A 20,058-nucleotide genomic window follows, 5' to 3' on the forward strand; every position below is an offset into this window, starting at 1 on the left:
AGGATGGCAGGAAGCTTGGCTCCATTGATGTACTGGGCTGTACGCACTACCCTCTGTAGTGCCATACCAGGCAGTGATGCAACCCGTCAGGATGCTCTTGATGGTGCAGCTGAATAACTTTTTGAGGATCTGAGGACCCATGACAAATCTTTTCAGTCTCCTGAGGGGGAATAGGCTTTGTCGTGCCCTCTTCACGACTGTCTTGGTGTGATTGGACCATGATAGTTTGTTGGTGATGTGGACACCAAGGAACTTGAAGCTCTCAACCTGCTCCACTACAGCCCCGTCGATGAGAATGGGGGCGTGCTCGGTCCTCCTTTTCCTGTACTCCACAATCACCTCCTTTGTCTTGATCACGTTGAGGGAGAGGTTGTTATCCTGGCACCACATTGCCAGGTCTCTGACCTCCTCCCTATAGGCTGTCTCGTTGTTGTTGGTGATCAGGCCTACCACTGTTGTGTCGCCAACAAACTTAATGATCGTGTTGGAGTTGAGCCTGGCCGTGCAGTCATGAGTGAACAGGGAGTACAGGAGGGGACTGAGCATGCACCCCTGAGGGGCCCCTGTGTTGAGGATCAGCGTGGCAGATGTGTTGTTACCTACCCTTACCACCTGGGGGCAGCCCGTCAGAAAGTCCAGGATCCAGTTGCAGAGGGAAGAGTTCAGTCCCAGGGTCCTTAGCTTACGCTTCAATCACACTGACAGCGTCACTGCATTTTGGCACACCAGATTTACATTCATTTCCAATGAAACACTGCGTTTGCCTTTCAGCATTGCGTTGCAGAGGCAGTTGCAGTGTGTTCGGTGTAGTGCATATGTTGGATTTATCAAACGTATGTGTCAAACTGTATGTGTAGACGGCTTGACATAAATGGTAGCAGAAGGTGAATGTTGAACTTTTGTTGCATACTATCCATACTATTTTGCGCAATGATGCATTAGTGATGAGCTTTGTGGGCACTATGGCATTAAACGCTGAACTGTAGACCATGAATAGCATTCTCACGAAGGTGTTCCTTTTGTCCAGGTGGGAAAGGGCAGTGTGGAGTGCAATAGAGATTGCATCATCTGTGGATCTGTTGGTGCGGTATGCAAATTGGAGTGGGTCTAGGGTTTCTGGGATAATGGTGTTGATGTGAGCCATGACCAGCCTTTCAAAGCCCTTCATGGCTACAGACGTAAGTGCTAAGGGTCGGTAGTCATTTAGGAAGGTTACCTTAGTGTTCTTGGGCACAGAGACTATGGTGGTCTGCTTGAAACATGTTCGTATTATTGACTCAGTTGAAAATGTGAGTGAAGACACTTGCCAGTTGGTCAGCACATGCTCGGAGTACACATCCTGGTAATCCGTCTGGCCCTGCGGCCTTGTTGACCTGTTTATAGGTCTTACTCACATCGACTATGGAGAGAGTGATCACACAGTCATCCGGAAAAACTGATGCTCTCATGCATGCTTCAGTGTTGCTAGCCTTGAAGAGAGCATAGAAGTAATTTAGCTTGTCTGGTAGGGGCAGCTAGCGGCTGTGCTTCCCTTTGTAGTCTGTAATAGTTTGCAAGCCCTGCCACATCCGACGAGCGTCGGATCCGGAGTAGTATGATTAGATCTTAGTCCTGTATTGACGCTTTGCCTGTTTGATAGTTCGTTGGAGGGTTATAAGCGTCCGGGTTAGAGTCCCGCTCCTTGAAAGAGGCAACTCTACCCTTTAGCTCAGTGCTGATGTTGCCTGTAATCCATGGCTCCTGGTTGTGGTATGTTTGTATGGTTACTGTGGGGATGATGTCATCGATGCACTTATTGATGAAGCCAGTGACTAATGTGGTGTACTATGGCCATCGTAAGACTCCCAGAACATATTCTAGTCTGTGCTTTCAAAACAGTCCTGTAGCTTAGCATCTGCATCATTGGACCACTTCTTTATTGACCGAGTCACTTGTGCTTCCTGTTTCATTTTTGTTTGTAAGCCGGAATCAGGAGGATACAATTATGGTCAGATTTGCCAAATGGAGGGTGAGGGAGAGCTTTGTATGCGTCTCTGTGATTGACGGACCAAGGCGCAGTGTGTGTTGGGTTCCACATCTTTATTACCTTGGAACTTGAACAAAAACAATAATCATATGACGAAAGAAAGAACAGAGCGCGCATCAGCACATCAGCACTCAACAAAACAATATCCCACAAAGCAGGTAGGAGAAAGGGCATCCTAAATATGATCCCCAATTAGAGGCAACGATTACCAGCTGCCTCTAATTGGGAACCATACAACCCAGCCACATAGAAAGTCAATGACTAGAACACTCCCCCCTAGTCACGCTCTGACCTAAACACCATAGAGAACCGAGGGCTCTCTATGGTCAGGGCGTGACACCGGGAGATGCTAAATATGTTTATGTTAATTAACGGTCAATTCCGTGAGACCGGCAGTTATTTGCTTGACAATCACCGGCTGACAATTTCATGACTACCACAGCCCTAACACACACACACACACACACACACACACAGCCAGCCTGCATACACACTCCCTGGCCAGACACTCATCCTCCCCATCTCCATCAGTGTAACTATGCATGTCAAATGGTGCCCTATTTCCTTTATAGTGCACTACTTTTGACCGGAGCCCTATGGACCCTGGTCAGAAGTAGTGCACTGAATATAAATAATGTGTCATTTGGAACACAATTTCTCCTCCAGCTTTACACACTCAAACACAGGCCATGATTAATGTGATTGGAGCTTGACTTCACTCTTTGTTCGTGTGTTCTACAATCCCCACAGTTGTGGCACAGGATAGAGACTGATTCAGCACCCCCCTCCACCTCCACCTCCCCTACCAATTGTTTCAGTATCTTCAAGGAAGGGGCTCATTAGCGTGGGTATTAATATCACTCATGGCTGGACCAGCACAGCCAACAGGAGAGGTGGGGAAGAGATAAGGGCTGTCTTAGAGTGAGAGAAAGCCCTGAAATATCCCATTTTATCTGCACCCAACAGCCAGCATCCTCAACTAGGGAGGGAGCACTGCCTGTACACACACACACACACCTACATGCACACCTGTTAAACATGCACATGGTATTATACACATGGTAATTTACATAAACACATGCACACCTACACAAAACTCACATACCCCTTAGAACTTAATCCCACCCAAACTAAGTGTCATTGTTCTTCTAATGCCAATACAAGTTTCTGACACATGACAAACAAGCATGTTTTACGGTCCTGGTCTAAAGTAGTATGCTATATCGGGAATAGAGTGCCATTTGGGACGCAACCCAGATAATTGTGTCATATTAAGGGGACAGGCCCGGTTCCATTGCTCTTTCCCTCTGGAATGTTACATAGAGATTTGTCAGTTCCCTCATACTTCTGTCTCACCACTAAAACCTATTTCCCATCTTCCTTTACAGGAGAGGGGTCACAGGGTGATGGATGCCTCCCCACTCTCCTCTCCTCCTCCATCCCCTAGGGCTCTCACTTCAAACTCTCTCTACTTCTCTCGACTTCTCTCTCTCTCGCTCTCTCTCTCTCTCTCTCCCTCTCTTTGTCGCCGTTTCTCACTCACTTCTGCTCAGTAACTGGTAAAAATAGAGCTTCATAAATCATGCATCTTCTCTCACAGCAGTGTGTGTGTGTGTGTGTGTGTGTGTGAGAGAGAGAGGCAGGCAGGGAGAGAGAGAGAAAGAGAGAGGAATGGAGAGATGAAATATAGACAGAAGAGGGGAAGCAGATGATATCAAACTGCGAGAGAGGGACAAAGTGGCAATGTGGTGACTGGTGAATGGGTTCAGACCCCAGGCTCTTGGCTGCCCTCTCTCTTTCTCTCCCCTTTGTTCTCTCATTCCCCCTACTCTCTCTCTCGCTCTCCTTCTCCCTCTCACCCTATCCCACTCTCTCACACTCTCTCACCCTCTCTCTCTGCCCGTCTCTCTGTCTCTCTCCTTGCCCATCTCTCTCCCTGCCCATCTCTCTCTCTCTCTCTCTCTCTCTCTCTCTCGGTCTCTCCCTCACGGTCTCTTTCTTGGTCACTGTTTCCCTCTCAATCTTTCCCTCTCTGATCTATGGGTGCAGGGCCTGGTTCATAGCAGGGTTATGTTGAGGGGTAGAGATGACTGTTATCACTGTGGAGAGTGGGAGCCCTGGACAATTTGTGATCACTTATAGCAGACAGAGATCATGTTTCAAGATAGATGGTCTGCATCCCAAATTACACCCTTTTCCCTATATAGTGCACTAGGGTTGGGCCGTATCCAAATTGTCATACTCTCATGCCGCCATACCGTTTCTGTATCACAAGGAGCACTATTTCTTAATAAACTTATTTGGGAAAGGGGGCAGTATTGAGTAGCTTGGATTAATAAGGAGCCCAGAGTAAACTGCCTGCTACTCAGGCCCAAAAGCTAGAATTAGCATATAATTAGTGGATTTGGATAGAAGACACTCTGAAGTTTCTAAAACTGATGTCTGTGAGTATAACATATCTCATATGGCAGGCAAAAACCTGAGAAAAAATCCAACCAGGAAGTGGGAAATCTGAGGTTTGTAGTTTTTCAAGTCTTTGCCTATCCAATATACAGTGTCTATGGGGTCATACTGCACTTTCTAAGGCTTCCACTGGATGTCAACAGTCTTTAGAACCTTGTTTCAGGCTTCTACTGTGAAGGGGGAGAGACTTTGACTTAGAGGTCTGGCAGAGATGGCCACCTCGCTTCGCGTTCCTAGGAAACTATGCAGTTTTTTGTTTTTTTACGTGTTATTTCTTACATTAGTACCCCAGGTCATCTTAGGTTTCATTACATACAGTCGAGAAGAACTACTGAATATAAGATAAGCGTCAACTCACCATCAGTACGACCAAGAATATGTTTTTCGCGACGCGGATCCTGTGTTCTGCCTTACAAACAGGACAACGGAGCGGATCCCATGCAGCGACCCAAAAAAACGACTCCGAAAAAGAGGGAAACGAGGCGGTCTTCTGGTCAGACTCCGGAGACGGGCACACCGTGCACCACTCCCTAGCATTCTTCTTGCCAATGTCCAGTCTCTTGACAACAAGGTTGATGAAATCCGAGCAAGGGTAGCATTCCAGAGGGACATCAGAGACTGTAACGTTCTTTGCTTCACGGAAACGTGGCTCACTGGAGAGACGCTATCCGAGGCGGTGCAGCCAACGGGTTTCTCCACGCATCGCGCAGACAGAAACAAACATCTTTCTGGTAAGAAGAGGGGCGGGGGCGTATGCCTTATGGCTAACGTGACATGGTGTGATGAAAGAAACATACAGGAACTCAAATCCTTCTGTTCACCTGATTTAGCATTCCTCACAATCAAATGTAGACCGCATTATCTACCAAGAGAATTCTCTTCGATTATAATCACAGCCGTATATATCCCCCCCCCAAGCAGACACATCGATGGCTCTGAATGAACTTTATTTGACTCTTTGCAAACTGGAAACCATTTATCCGGAGGCTGCATTCATTGTAGCTGGGGATTTTAACAAAGCTAATCTGAAAACAAGACTCCCTAAATTTTATCAGCATATCGATTGCGCAACCAGGGGTGGAAAGACCTTGGATCATTGTTACTCTAACTTCCGCAACGCATATAAGGCCCTGCCCCGCCCCCCTTTCGGAAAAGCTGACCACGACTCCATTTTGTTGATCCCTGCCTACAGACAGAAACTAAAACAAGAGGCTCCCATGCTGAGGTCTGTCCAACGCTGGTCCGACCAAGCTGACTCCACACTCCAAGACTGCTTCCATCACGTGGACTGGGACATGTTTCGTATTGCGTCAGACAACAACATTGACGAATACGCTGATTCGGTGTGCGAGTTCATTAGAACGTGCGTTGAAGATGTTGTTCCCATAGCAACGATTAAAACATTCCCTAACCAGAAACCGTGGATTGATGGCAGCATTCGTGTGAAACTGAAAGCGCAAACCACTACTTTTAATCAGGGCAAGGTGTCTGGTAACATGACCGAATACAAACAGTGCAGCTATTCCCTCCGCAAGGCTATCAAACAAGCTAAGCGTCAGTACAGAGACAAAGTAGAATCTCAATTCAACGGCTCAGACACAAGAGGCATGTGGCAGGGTCTACAGTCAATCACGGACTACAGGAAGAAATCCAGCCCAGTCACGGACCAGGATGTCCTGCTCCCAGGCAGACTAAATAACTTTTTTGCCCGCTTTGAGGACAATACAGTGCCACTGACACGGCCTGCAACGAAAACATGCGGTCTCTCCTTCACTGCAGCCGAGGTGAGTAAGACATTTAAACGTGTTAACCCTCGCAAGGCTGCAGGCCCAGACGGCATCCCCAGCCGCGCCCTCAGAGCATGCGCAGACCAGCTGGCCTGTGTGTTTACGGACATATTCAATCAATCCCTATACCAGTCTGCTGTTCCCACATGCTTCAAGAGGGCCACCATTGTTCCTGTTCCCAAGAAAGCTAAGGTAACTGAGCTAAACGACTACCGCCCCGTAGCACTCACTTCCGTCATCATGAAGTGCTTTGAGAGACTAGTCAAGGACCATATCACCTCCACCCTACCTGACACCCTAGACCCACTCCAATTTGCTTACCGCCCAAATAGGTCCACAAACGATGCAATCTCAACCACACTGCACACTGCCCTAACCCATCTGGACAAGAGGAATACCTATGTGAGAATGCTGTTCATCGACTACAGCTCGGCATTCAACACCATAGTACCCTCCAAGCTCGTCATCAAGCTCGAGACCCTGGGTCTCGACCCCGCCCTGTGCAACTGGGTACTGGACTTCCTGACGGGCCGCCCCCAGGTGGTGAGGGTAGGCAACAACCTCTCCTCCCCGCTGATCCTCAACACTGGGGCCCCACAAGGGTGCGTTCTGAGCCCTCTCCTGTACTCCCTGTTCACCCACGACTGCGTGACCACGCACGCCTCCAACTCAATCATCAAGTTTGCGGACGACACAACAGTGGTAGGCTTGATTACCAACAACGACGAGACGGCCTACAGGGAGGAGGTGAGGGCCCTCGGAGTGTGGTGTCAGGAAAATAACCTCACACTCAACGTCAACAAAACTAAGGAGATGATTGTGGACTTCAGGAAACAGCAGAGGGAACACCCCCCTATCCACATCGATGGAACAGTAGTGGAGAGGGTAGCAAGTTTTAAGTTCCTCGGCATACACATCACAGACAAACTGAATTGGTCCACTCACACAGACAGCATTGTGAAGAAGGCGCAGCAGCGCCTCTTCAACCTCAGGAGGCTGAAGAAATTCGGCTTGTCACCAAAAGCACTTCTACAGATGCACAATCGAGAGCATCCTGTCGGGCTGTATCACCGCCTGGTACGGCAACTGCTCCGCCCTCAACCGTAAGGCTCTCCAGAGGGTAGTGAGGTCTGCACAACGCATCACCGGGGGCAAACTACCTGCCCTCCAGGACACCTACACCACCCGATGTCACAGGAAGGCCATAAAGATCATCAAGGACATCAACCACCCGAGCCACTGCCTGTTCACCCCGCTATCATCCAGAAGGCGAGGTCAGTACAGGTGCATCAAAGCTGGGACCGAGAGACTGAAAAACAACTTCTATCTCAAGGCCATCAGACTGTTAAACAGCCACCACTAACATTGAGTGGCTGCTGCCAACACACTGACACTGACTCAACTCCAGCCACTTTAATAATGGGAATTGATGGGAAATGATGTAAATATATCACTAGCCACTTTAAACAATGCTACCTTATATAATGTTACTTACCCTACATTATTCATCTCATATGCATACGTATATACTGTACTCTATATCATCGACTGTATTCTTATGTCATACATGTATCACTAGCCACTTTAACTATGCCACTTTGTTTACATACTAATCTCATATGTATATACTGTACTCGATACCATCTACTGTATCTTGCCTATGCTGCTCTGTACCATCACTCATTCATATATCCTTATGTACATATTCTTTATCCCCTTACACTGTGTACAAGACAGTAGTTTTGGAATTGTTAGTTAGATTACTTGTTATTACTGCATTGTCGGAACTAGAAGCACAAGCATTTCGCTACACTCGCATTAACATCTGCTAACCATGTGTATGTGACAAATACAATTTGATTTGATTTGATATTTGATTTGATTTGAATGCCATGAGCTCAGTCAGGCACGCGGCCGTGAGAGTGAGCTCCGTTCCTTCATTTCTGAAGACAAAGGAATTGTCCGGTTGAAACATTACTGAAGATTTATGATAAAAACATCCTAAAGATTGATTTTATACATCGTTTGACATGTTTCTACGAACTGTAATATAAATTTTGGGACTTTTCGTCTGAACTAATTGCTCGCATTTGGATTACCGGGCTAAACGTGCAAACAAAAAGGAGGTATTTGGACATAAATTATGGACTTTATCAAACAAAACAAACATTTATTGTGGAACTGGGATTCCTGGGAGTGCATTCCGATGAAAATCATTAAAGGTAAGTGAATATTTATAACGCTATTTCTGAGTTTTGTGACACCTCTCCTTCTTTGGAAAATGGCTATATGTTTTTCTGTGACTTGGCGCTGACCAAACATAATCACAAGGTGTGCTTTCGCTGTAAAGCCTTTTTGAAATCTGACACAGCGGTTGCATTAAGGAGAGGTTTATCTTTAATTGTGTGTTTAACACTTGTATCTTTTATCAATGTTTATGATGAGTATTTCTGTAATTTCATGTGGCTCTCTGCACTTTCACCGGATGTTTGTTTGAGACAATGCATTTCTGAACATAACACACCAATTTCAAATGAGGTTTTTGGACATAAAGATGAACTTTATCGAACAAAACACACATTTATTGTCTAACATGGAGTCCTGGAAGTGCCATCCGGTGAAGATCATCAAAGGTTAGATTAATGTTAATGCTATTTCTGAGTTTTGTGACACCTCTCCTTCTTTGGAAAATGGTTGTATGTTTTTCTGTGACTTGGTGCTGACCTAACATAATCGCAACGTGTGCTTTCGCCGTAAAGCCTTTTTGAAATCAAACATTAACGATGTTAACGAGAAGTTTATCTTTAAAATGGTGTATAATACTTGTATGTTTGAGGAATTTTAATGATGAGATTTCTGTTGTTTTGAATTTGGCGCCCTGCAATTTCACTGGCTGTTGGACGCTAGCGTCCCACATATCCCAGAGCAGTTAATAAAAAATAAATATATAATAATAAAACAAAATAAATTGAGGCACAAAACAATTTAAGGGTCTATTGGAGTACCAAACTTGTACGCATGTGCAGAGCATTGCTCTAGAATATTGGACTGTTGGCATTCATACTTTTAGAATTCTCAGTGCAGCTAAAGCAAATATCTCCAACTGTCAACACATTCAAGACTATAGTGTACTAGGGGTCCATATGGGCCCATAGGGCTCTGGTCAAAGTAGTTTACTATAGGGAAAAGGATGCCATTTGGGAAACAGACATGGGCTGGAGTCAGGAGAGCCTCTTTATATTACACTTCCAGGGCTCTTCTGGTTGGACAGGGCCTGGCTCTTAAACTGGACAAGTGAGCAAAACGTGTACAAACAAGTCCCACTGTAACGATCGTCGTGGGTTGAAGAAGGTGAGGACCAAGGTGCAGCGTGGTATATGTCCATTTTTATTTAATGAACACAGAAATAACAAAAACAACAAAGGGAACGACCGAAACTGTTCTGGCTGGTGCAGACACACAACAGAAAACAATCGCCCACAACTCAAAATAGGAAAACAGGCTACCTAAGTATGGTTCTCAATCAGAGACAACGATTGCCAGCTGCCTCTGAGAAAACAATTAAACATTTCACCTGTACTAGGAACGTTTGTTTTTTAGGTTGCAGGGAGGTTCTGAGAACGTTTTTGTCACGATCGTTGTCAGGGTGGAAATGACCGGACCAAGGTGCAGCATGGTGAGCGTACATTTATTTTTATTTATAAATGTCGCCAACAAAACAAAGAATAAGGAAATGACCGTGAAGCTTACTTCGGCTATACAGGCCACTAACAAAGACAACTACCCACAACTAAGGTGGCAAAACAGGCTGCCTAAGTATGATTCCCAATCAGAGACAACAATAGACAGCTGCCTTTGATTGGGAACCACACTCGGGCCAAACACACAGAAATACAAAACATTGAATTAAAGAAACTAGAATGCCCACCCGAGTCACACCCTGGCCTAACCAAAATAGAGAATAAAAGCCTCTCTATGGCCAGGGCGTGACAGTTTTACTCTGGTTCCTTGACAGTTTTACTGGAAGGTTTCATTAATGCTCTGAGAACAGAATTTGAGAACATGACTTGAAATAGAACTATGAAGAAACATTCATGCCGAAATACTGAAATTCCCACAGACAAATGTTGTTTCATAACATTCTCTGAACTATTTGAACATTCCCAATGTCAAACGAGTTGGAGAACATTCCTAGAACATTATCTTTATTAAATCTTTATGTAGCCATGTTTGAACTTTTTGTAGAAATCTTTGAACTTTTACAAAACGTTCTCTTAAAGAAATGAAATACAAAGAAAATCATGTTTATTTGTTAAGTTCCTTAAATGTGCGCTGAGATTGTTCCAAAGCCAAGAAACTATCCTGCACCATTCCCAGAAAGTTGTGGGAAGATTGTATGCAAAATAGGACAGCCACGCTCTCACCGAGCTCTAAGAAAAATTTTTAGTTCTCAGAACTTTATGTGCCAGCTAGTTGGTGTACAGACACACAGTAGTTGTGATTTTACTATGCATTATGTTACATTCTCATCGATGGGGCTGTAGCGGAGCAGGTTAAGAGCTTCAAGCTTCTTGGTGTCCACATCCACAACAAACTATCATGGTTCAAGCACACCAACAGTCGTGAAGAGGGCACGGCAAAGCCTATTCTCCCCTCAGGAGACTGAAAAGATCCTCAAATGTCCTCAGATCCTCAAATGTTCTACAGCTGCAACATCGAGAGCATCCTGACTGGTTGCATCACTGCCTGGTACGGCAATTGCTCGGCCTCTGACGGCAAGGCACTTCAGAGGGTAGTGCGTACGGCCCAGTACATCACTGGGGCTAAGCTGCCTGCCATCCAGGACCTCTACACCAGGCGGTGTCGGAGGAAGGCCCTAAAAATTGTCAAAGACCCCAGCTACCTCAGTCATACACTGTTCTCTCTGCTACCACATGGCAAGCGGTACTGGAGAACCAAGTCTAGGACCAAAAGGATTCTCAACAGCTTTTACCTCCCAAGCCATTAGACTCTTGAACAGGTAATCAAATGGCTACCTAGACTATTTGCATTGTGTCCCGCCACTCCCCCCCTCCCCCAAACCCCTCTCTCTGTTTATCATCTATGCATAGTCACTTTAACTATACTTCAACTCACATACTACCTCAATTAGCCCGACTAACGAGTGCCCCCGTACATTGGCTACCCGGACTATTTGCATTGTGTCCCCCCACCTGCTAATCCCTATTTTACACTGCTGCTACTCTCTGTTTATCATCTATGCATAGTCACTTTAACTATACTTTCACTCACATGCTACCTCAATTAGCCCGACTAACCGGTGCCCCCGCACATTGACTCTGTACCGGTACTACCTGTATACAGCCTCGCAACTGTTATTTTCACTGTCATTGTACTGTTTTCTCTTTATTTTGTATTTCTTTACTTATCTATTGTTTACCTAATACCTATTTTGCACTGTTGGTTAGGGCTTGTAAGTTAGCATTTCACTGTAAGGTCTACACCTGATGTATTCGGCGCACGTGACAAATAAAATTTGATTTGATTTAATACAGTAGGTCCCATGTGCTTCTGTCTATTGCTTGAGTATACCACACCAGCACGTACAGTTGAAGTCAGAAGTTTACGTACACCTTAGCCAAATACATTTCAACTCAGTTATTCACAATTCCTGACATTTAATCCTAGTAAAAACCCCTGTTTTAGGTCAATTAGTATTACCTTTTTATTGTAAGAATGTGAAATATCAGAATAATAGTAGAGAGAATTATTTATTTCAGCTTTTATTTCTTTCATCACATTCCCAGTGGGTCAGAAGTTTGCATACACTCAATTAGTATTTAGTAGCATTGTCTTTAAATGGTTTAACTTGGGTCAAACCCTCCGGGTAGCCTTCCACAAGCTTCCCACAATAAGTTGGGTGAATTTTGGCCCATTCCTCCTAACAGAGCTGGTGTAACTGAGTCAGGTTTGTAGGCCTCCTTGCTCGCACACGCCTTTTCAGTTCTGCCCACACATTTTCTATAGGATCGAGGTCAGGGCTTTGGGATGACCACTCCAATACCTTGACTTTGTTGTCCTTAAGCCATTTTGCCACAACTTTGGAAGTATGCTTGGGGTCATTGTCCATTTGGAAGACCCATTTGCGACCAAGCTTTTAACTTCCTGACTGATGTCTTGAGATGTTGCTTCAATATATTCACATAATTTTCCTCCCTCATGATGCCATCTATTTTGTGAAGTGCACCAGACCCTCCTGCAGCAAAGCACCCCCACAACATGATGCTGCCACCCCTGTGCTTCACGGTTGGGATGGTGTTCTTCGGCTTGCAAGCCTCCATCTTTTTCCTCCAAACATAACGAGGGTCATTATGGCCAAGCAGTTCTATTTTTGTTTCATCAAACCAGAGGACATTTCTCCAAAAAGTACAATCTTTGTCCCCATGTGCAATTGCAATCCGTAGTCTGGCTTTTAAATGGTGGTTTTGGATCAGTGGCTTCTTCCTTGCTGAAGCGGCCTTTCAGGTTATTTCGATATAGGACTCGTTTTACTGTGGATATAGATACTTTTGTACCTGTTTCCTCCAGCATCTTCATATGGTCCTTTGCTGTTGTTCTGGGATTGATTTGCACTTTTCACACCAAAGTACGTTCATCTCTAGGACACAGAACGCGTCTCCTTCCTGAGCGATATGACGCCTGTGTGGTCCCATGGTGTTTATACTTACGTACTATTGTTTGTACAGATGAACGTGGTACCTTCAGGTATTTCGAAATTGCTCCCAAGGATGAACCAGACTTGTGGAGGTTGTCACGCACTGACCTGAGAGAGACTTTTTATGTCACTATTTTGGTTTGGTCAGGGTGTGATTTGGGTGGGTCATTCGATGTTCTGTTTTCTATGTTTTGTTATTTCTTGTTTTGTTGGCAACATTTTAACTTTGTTAGAGGCATCATAGCCCTGTTAAGCTTCACGGTCGTTTTGTATTGTTTATTGTTTTTGTTGGCGACATTCTAATAACAAGGAATAGGTACGCTCACAACGCTGCACCTTGGTCCACTTCTTACAACGCACGTGACAAAGGTCTACAATTTGTTTCTGAGGTCTTGGCTGATTTCTTTTGATTTTCCCATGACGTCAAGCAAAGAGGCACTGAGTTTGAAGGTAGGACTTGAAATACATCCACAGGTACACCTCAAAATGACTAAAATGGTGTCAATTGGCCTATCAGAAGCTTCTAAAGCTATGACGTAATTTTCTGGAATTTTCCAAGATGTTTAAAGGCACAGTCAACTTAGTGCATGTAAACTTCTGACTCACTGGAAATGTGATACAGTGAATTTTAAGTGAAATAATTGTTGGAAAAATTGCTTGTGTCATGCACAAAGTAGATGTCCTAACAGACTTGCCAAAAGTATAGTTTGTAAACAAGAAATGTGTGGAGTGGTTAAAATATGAGTTTTAATGACTCTAACCTAAGTGTATGTAAACTTTCAACTTCAACTCTATGTACCAGTGCTATACAGTGGTTTCCAGTGATGTCATAGTGACCAGTCCACTGCATGAAGATGTGGACACACACAACACACAAACGTGTACACACACACACAATAACAGGAGGAGGTAAAGGAGGGGACAGTGAAAGTCAAAGTCACATTGACACTAGCGCCTTTCAAGACAAATAGGTTTTTGTCTAATTTCAGTTTATCGCTCACGCTTTGACAGGATTGAATTAGGGGAGATGGTGAATCTGTCTGTCCCCTCAATGACAACACAGAGGAGGGAGCTGTCCTGGGGAACACTAAACAGGTGCATGCACACACACACACACACACGCGCACAAACACACACACATGCGCACACGCGCGCACGCACAAACACACACTCATGCGCACATGAACACATGCTCACAAACATACACACATACACACACACTGCACAGTCCATTGGGACTAGAATTAGTCATATTGCAGTGTAACCACATAACAGGTCACTTCCATTCATGGATGACATTCTGCCTTCCTCAGGCACACCCACACACGGTGGAAAACCTTTTCCAGACTCAGAATGTAGTCCTGAAGTCACAGCACTGGTGTCCCTCAATGCACACACACACACACACACACACACACACACACATACTGAGGTCAACCCTGGGAGGCTCGGTCTGAGAAAAGAACCCTGGTCGCTTAGTGCTGGGAGGATGGATCTGAGAAAAGAACCCTGGTCGCACAGCGCTGGGAGGCTGGGTCTGAGAAAAGAACCCTGGTCGCACAGCGCTGGGAGGCTGGGTCTGAGAAAAGAACCCTGGTCGCACAGCGCTGGGAGGCGGGGTCTGAGAAAAGAACCCTGGTCGCACAGCGCTGGGAGGCTGGGTCTGAGAAAAGAACCCTGGTCGCACAGCGCTGGGAGGCTGGGTCTGAGAAAATAACCCTGGTCGCACAGCGCTGGGAGGCTGGGTCTGAGAAAATAACCCTGGTTGCGCAGCGCTGGGAGGCTGGGTCTGAGAAAAGAACCCTGGTCGCACAGCGCTGGGAGGCTGGGTCTGAGAAAAGAACCCTAGTCGCACAGCGCTGGGAGGCTGGGTCTGAAAAAAGAACCCTGGTCGCACAGCGCTGGAAAGCTGGGTCTGAGAAAAGAACCCTGGTCGCTCAGCGCTGGGAGGCTGGGTCTGAGAAAAGAACCCTGGTCGCACAGCGCTGGGAGGCTGGGTCTGAGAAAAGAAACCTGGTCACACAGCGCTGGGAGGCTGGGTCTGAGAAAATAACCCTGGTCGCTCAGCGCTGGGTCTGAGAGTGAAACGTTGTCACTTATACCAGAGACAGAAAACAGCAACTTCTGCAGAAAATACCTCCATATTTCATGAGCACTTCTCCTCCACTTTAGAATTACACACGGAACCCATTCTGGACACATTTATCGCAGCTTAAACCCCACATAGAGGGTCAGTGCTCCCGCTGAGCAGGAGGGGAGGATTTGCTTCATAGCATGGCACTGGGTTTTTCCTGACTGCCTGCTAGAAAAGGACATGACTTGTAAGGGCAGGCACTTAACTAGACTGGTACAGTGTGGTTTTATTCATTGTTCAAGTTTACGATATCTCTCACAACGATGTGTATACCATCTGCTAACTCCCCTTGACTTGTCACTTGTTTCCACTTTGGCTTTCCCGGCGACCCCTTTCCCAACTGCTTAACTAAACCCTTCTAGTCTCCCTGTTTGTCATGGCCTTGACCCCTCCAGTTGTCCTGTTTGACCCGTGTGGGTTTGTATCTGAGTGACTTGATAGTATGTTGATATGGCTGTTAGTGTATATGTGAGGGCCTCAGTATGTTGATATGGCTGTTAGTGTGTCTGTTAGGGACTCAGTATGTTGATATGGCTGTTAGTGTATATGTGAGGGCCTCAGTATGTTGATATGGCTGTTAGTGTATATGTGAGGGCCTCAGTATGTTGATATGGCTGTTAGTGTGTCTGTGAGGGACTCAGCATGTTGATATGGCTGTTAGTGTATATGTGAGGGCCTCAGTATGTTGATATGGCTGTTAGTGTGTCTGTGAGGGACTCAGCATGTTGATATGGCTGTTAGTGTGTCTGTGAGGGACTCAGCATGTTGATATGGCTGTTAGTATATCTGTGAAGGACTCAGCATGCTGATATGGCTGTTCGTGTGTCTGTGAGGAACTCAGAATGTTGATATGGCTGTTAGTGTGTATGTGAGGAACTCAGAATGTTGATATGGCTGTTAGTGTGTATGTGAGGGCCTCAGCATGTTGATATGGCTGTTAGTGTGTATGGGAGGGACTCAGCATGTTGATATGGCTGTTAGTATGTCTGTGATGGACTCAGCATGTTGATATGGATGTTAGGTGCCAGCTCTGTGTGTGCGTGCGAGCGTATGCTTGCCTGTTACTCACCAGTGTGTGTAGGCGGGGGCGTGCTTTGACAGCGTGTCTGAGGGCCAGTCTGACCAGCACATGTAACCTCATCATCACAGCCTCCATGTCCTGCTCCCCCCTCATGGCCCCTGCCAGTTTCCCTAGCCCCTCCACATACCCTCTCCAGTGGGGCTGTACCTCCGCAGCACCTCCCAGGCACCCTGACATTACAGCCTGGCAAAACCATTTACAGGTCGGGGCCCCCAGCAGGCCCTGGCAGTGTGGGCAATACCACAGCCTCAGCAGGGCGCGCCCACAGTCCCTACCTGGGCGCAGGTGGTCAGTGGTGTTGACCACCTCAATGCCCAGGTTCAGCGCCTGCAGGAAGACACGCGTGGCCAGGAGGGAGCGTGACAAACGCGTCATAATGAGTTTAGGGTAGGGGCCGAATGCTATGGAGTCCTTCCACAACCCCCGCAGGCATTCCTCAGATATGGGTGCTGTGCCACCCCCCAGCAGGTGTCGGTAGGTCAGGGGGAAGAGGCGGGTGAAGAAGGCCTGGACCATGTGTTCCACGCTGGAGTCTGAGCCCAGGATGTAGAGAGACACGTCCAGGAAGAGCTGACCCACCGCCCCCTGGGCCCCGCCCCCCAGCCCTGGGAACTCCGCTTTCAGCACCAGCAGGGTGGAGTTACGGCCGTGACGCAACACCAATTCAAATGCCTCTGGTGGAGAGAGGGGAGGGGAGGGGGGTGAGAGAGAAGGAGAGAGAGGAAGGGTGAGAGAATGTTAGAAAATTGTGCAGCTTTAAAACAAATTTCTAGTAAACACATCAATAAAAACAAACCAGACAACATTCACAATCACTCTAAAACACTATCTCTTTCACAAACACATTCAGAGGAAAGTTTTCCCCACACACTCAAACACATACGCACACGCACACACACAGACACACACACACACACACACAGAGACACAGACACACACACACACAGACACACACACCTTTGGTTTATCATCTGCTGGAGACAGAGGCTTGTACACTAAGCAATGCAAAGCCTTCACATCAGATGAAAACCACGATTTGGGGTTTGACCTTTCTGACACTACAAAAGAGCACATTTCAAGAGTCTTAGCCACTTAAAAGCATCCCATTAATCCTGATTTGAGCTGCCAACCTAGACCCAGCGGACTATATTGCCTTGTAGATGTCTGGAAGAGAAAGGCACAAAGCAGGCAGGAGGAAGGGAGGGGCGCGGTCGACGTGAGGCAGAGAAATAATCAGAGGTGTTTCAAGGCACTAAGTGAAGTCTTATCAACATTGTGGCAAAGAGGCACACTCTCCATCTCCCACGCCCCCCGCCCAGAGGAAGACGGCAGGGAAAGACAACAACAAAGGAGAATGGAGAGAGGTTTTAGGGTTCTATTACTGCTCTAGGCAGGGGATCTGGCTGGGAGTCACTTCCTGCATCCTAAATGGAAGCCCTTTATAGTGCACTACTTTTGACCAGGTCTCATAGGACTCTGGTCAAAAGTAGTGACCTATATAAGGAACAGGGTGCTATTTGTGATACAACCACTGAGCTGGAGCATTTGGGCAGGTGATAAGCCCGGGGTAATAAAGAACAGGTTTTGGGCAGGTGATAAGCCCAGGGTAATGGATAACAGGTTTTGGGCAGGTGATAAGCTCGGGGTAATGGATAACAGGTTTTGGGCGGATGATAAGCCCAGGGTAATGGATAACAGGTTTTGGGCAGGTGATAAGCCCAGGGTAATGGATAACATGTTTTGGTCAGGTGATAAGCCCAGGGTAATGGATAACAGGTTTTGGGCAGGTGATAAGCCCGGGGTAATGGATAACAGGTTTTGGGCAGGTGATAAGCCCGGGGTAATGGATAACAGGTTTTGGGCAGGTGATAAGGCCAGGGTAATGGAGAACAGGCTTTGGGCAGGTGATAAGCCCAGGGTAATGGAGAACAGGTTTTGGGCAGGTGAAAAGCGCAGGGTAATGGATAACAGGTTTTGGGCAGGTGATAAGCCCGGGGTAATGGATAACAGGTTTTGGGCAGGTGATAAGCCCGGGGTAATGGATAACAGGTTTTGGGCAGGTGATAAGGCCAGGGTAATGGAGAACAGTCTTTGGGCAGGTGATAAGCCCAGGGTAATGGAGAACAGGTTTTGTTTTACAAATAGTCGACTAGTTCCTTTTTGAAATGACTGCCTGAAAACATTCTATGCACCCTAACTCACACCAGTGAACTAAGGGGGAACTTCGATAATGATTGGTTACCATGAGTGGATAATGATTGGTTACCATGAGTGGATAATGATTGTTTACCATGAGTATCTGAACATCACAATGTATTCGTCAAATGTATTTGGACAATAAGGCCAGAGGTGGTGTGGTATATGGTCAATATAGCACAACTAAGGGTTGTTCTTATGCAGGAAGCAACGTGGAGTGTCTGGACACAGCCCGTAGCCATGGTATATTGGCCATATATCACAAACCTCTGAGGTGCCTTATTGCTATTATAAACTGTACCAACATAATTAGAGCAGTAAAAATAAATGCTTTGTCATACCCATGGTGTACGGTCTGATATACCACGGCTGTCAGCCAATCAGCATTCAGGGCTCAAACCACCCAGTACATAAACGGCAATAGCTCACACTGTGTTTCCTCTCAGTCTGCGTTCCGTTCCTTCTCCAAATGATGGTATGTATGCATGTGGTTGGCGGGAGGGATACGGGTGTGTTGGTTTACCTCATATTAGAGTTTTGGGTTGGGTTGTTCTGCTGTGCCTGAGATGTACTTCCAAATGACCAATGAGAAGACAGATGAGCTGCATTCCAGACAGGCTGGGAGGAAGGGACACATGTTACACACATACACACACACACACGTACACACACACACGTACACACACTGAAGCGCACAATGTTCATATAAATCAACTATTGAGAACAATGTGAAGTAAAGTAAAAGCCAGACATCTTCATGAAGTCATTCTCCCTCCTTCTGCCTCCTCTAGTTCTGTTAAAGCCTCTTAAGGCCAGACATCTTCATGAAGTCATTCTCCCTCCTTCTGCCTCCTCTAGTTATGTTAAAGCCTCTTAAGGCCAGACATCTTCATGAAGTCATTCTCCCTCCTTCTGCCTCCTCTAGTTCTGTTAAAGCCTCTTAAGGCCAGACATCTTCATGAAGTCATTCTCCCTCCTTCTGCCTCCTCTAGTTCTGTTAAAGCCTCTTAAGGCCAGACATCTTCATGAAGTCATTCTCCCTCCTTCTGCCTCCTCTAGTTATGTTAAAGCCTCTTAAGGACAGACATCTTCATGAAGTCATTCTCCCTCCTTCTGCCTCCTCTAGTTCTGTTAAAGCCTCTTAAGGCCAGACATCTTCATGAAGTCATTCTCCCTCCTTCTGCCTCCTCTAGTTCTGTTAAAGCCTCTTAAGGCCAGACATCTTCATGAAGTCATTCTCCCTCCTTCTGCCTACTCTAGTTCTGTTAAAGCCTCTTAAGGCCAGACATCTTCATGAAGTCATTCTCCCTCCTTCTGCCTCCTCTAGTTATGTTAAAGCCTCTTAAGGCCAGACATCTTCATGAAGTCATTCTCCCTCCTTCTGCCTCCTCTAGTTCTGTTAAAGCCTCTTAAGGCCAGACATCTTCATGAAGTCATTCTCCCTCCTTCTGCCTCCTCTAGTTCTGTTAAAGCCTCTTAAGGCCAGACATCTTCATGAAGTCAACCATGTAAATAAGATGCAACCTGCCGTATCGCTTACAGACCCTGATAGAGTGAGCTACCTATAATGGCTCTAAGAGAGCTGCAGCTCTTTATAAAGGCTCTAAGTACATGGGGGTCACAGAGCTCAGTCTAATAACCATTGTGGAGCCATTT

At 46.2% G+C, this 20,058-nt stretch overlaps 1 protein-coding gene across 1 annotated transcript in view; it reads right to left on the minus strand.

The window, feature by feature from the left end:
* Nucleotides 1–20,058, minus strand: part of gpc3 (glypican 3) — a 376,009-nt gene that overhangs the window by 185,937 nt on the left and 170,014 nt on the right. Inside the window, exon 3 of the mRNA XM_036969955.2 lies at nucleotides 16,195–16,880. Within this exon, the coding sequence (XP_036825850.2) occupies nucleotides 16,195–16,880 (686 nt within the window). The remainder of the gene's footprint in view (nucleotides 1–16,194; nucleotides 16,881–20,058) is intronic.

The sequence above is a fragment of the Oncorhynchus mykiss genome, chromosome 25 (assembly GCF_057628025.1).
Source record: "Oncorhynchus mykiss isolate SJ-2025 chromosome 25, ASM5762802v1, whole genome shotgun sequence".
In the NCBI taxonomy this organism is placed as follows: domain Eukaryota; kingdom Metazoa; phylum Chordata; class Actinopteri; order Salmoniformes; family Salmonidae; genus Oncorhynchus; species Oncorhynchus mykiss.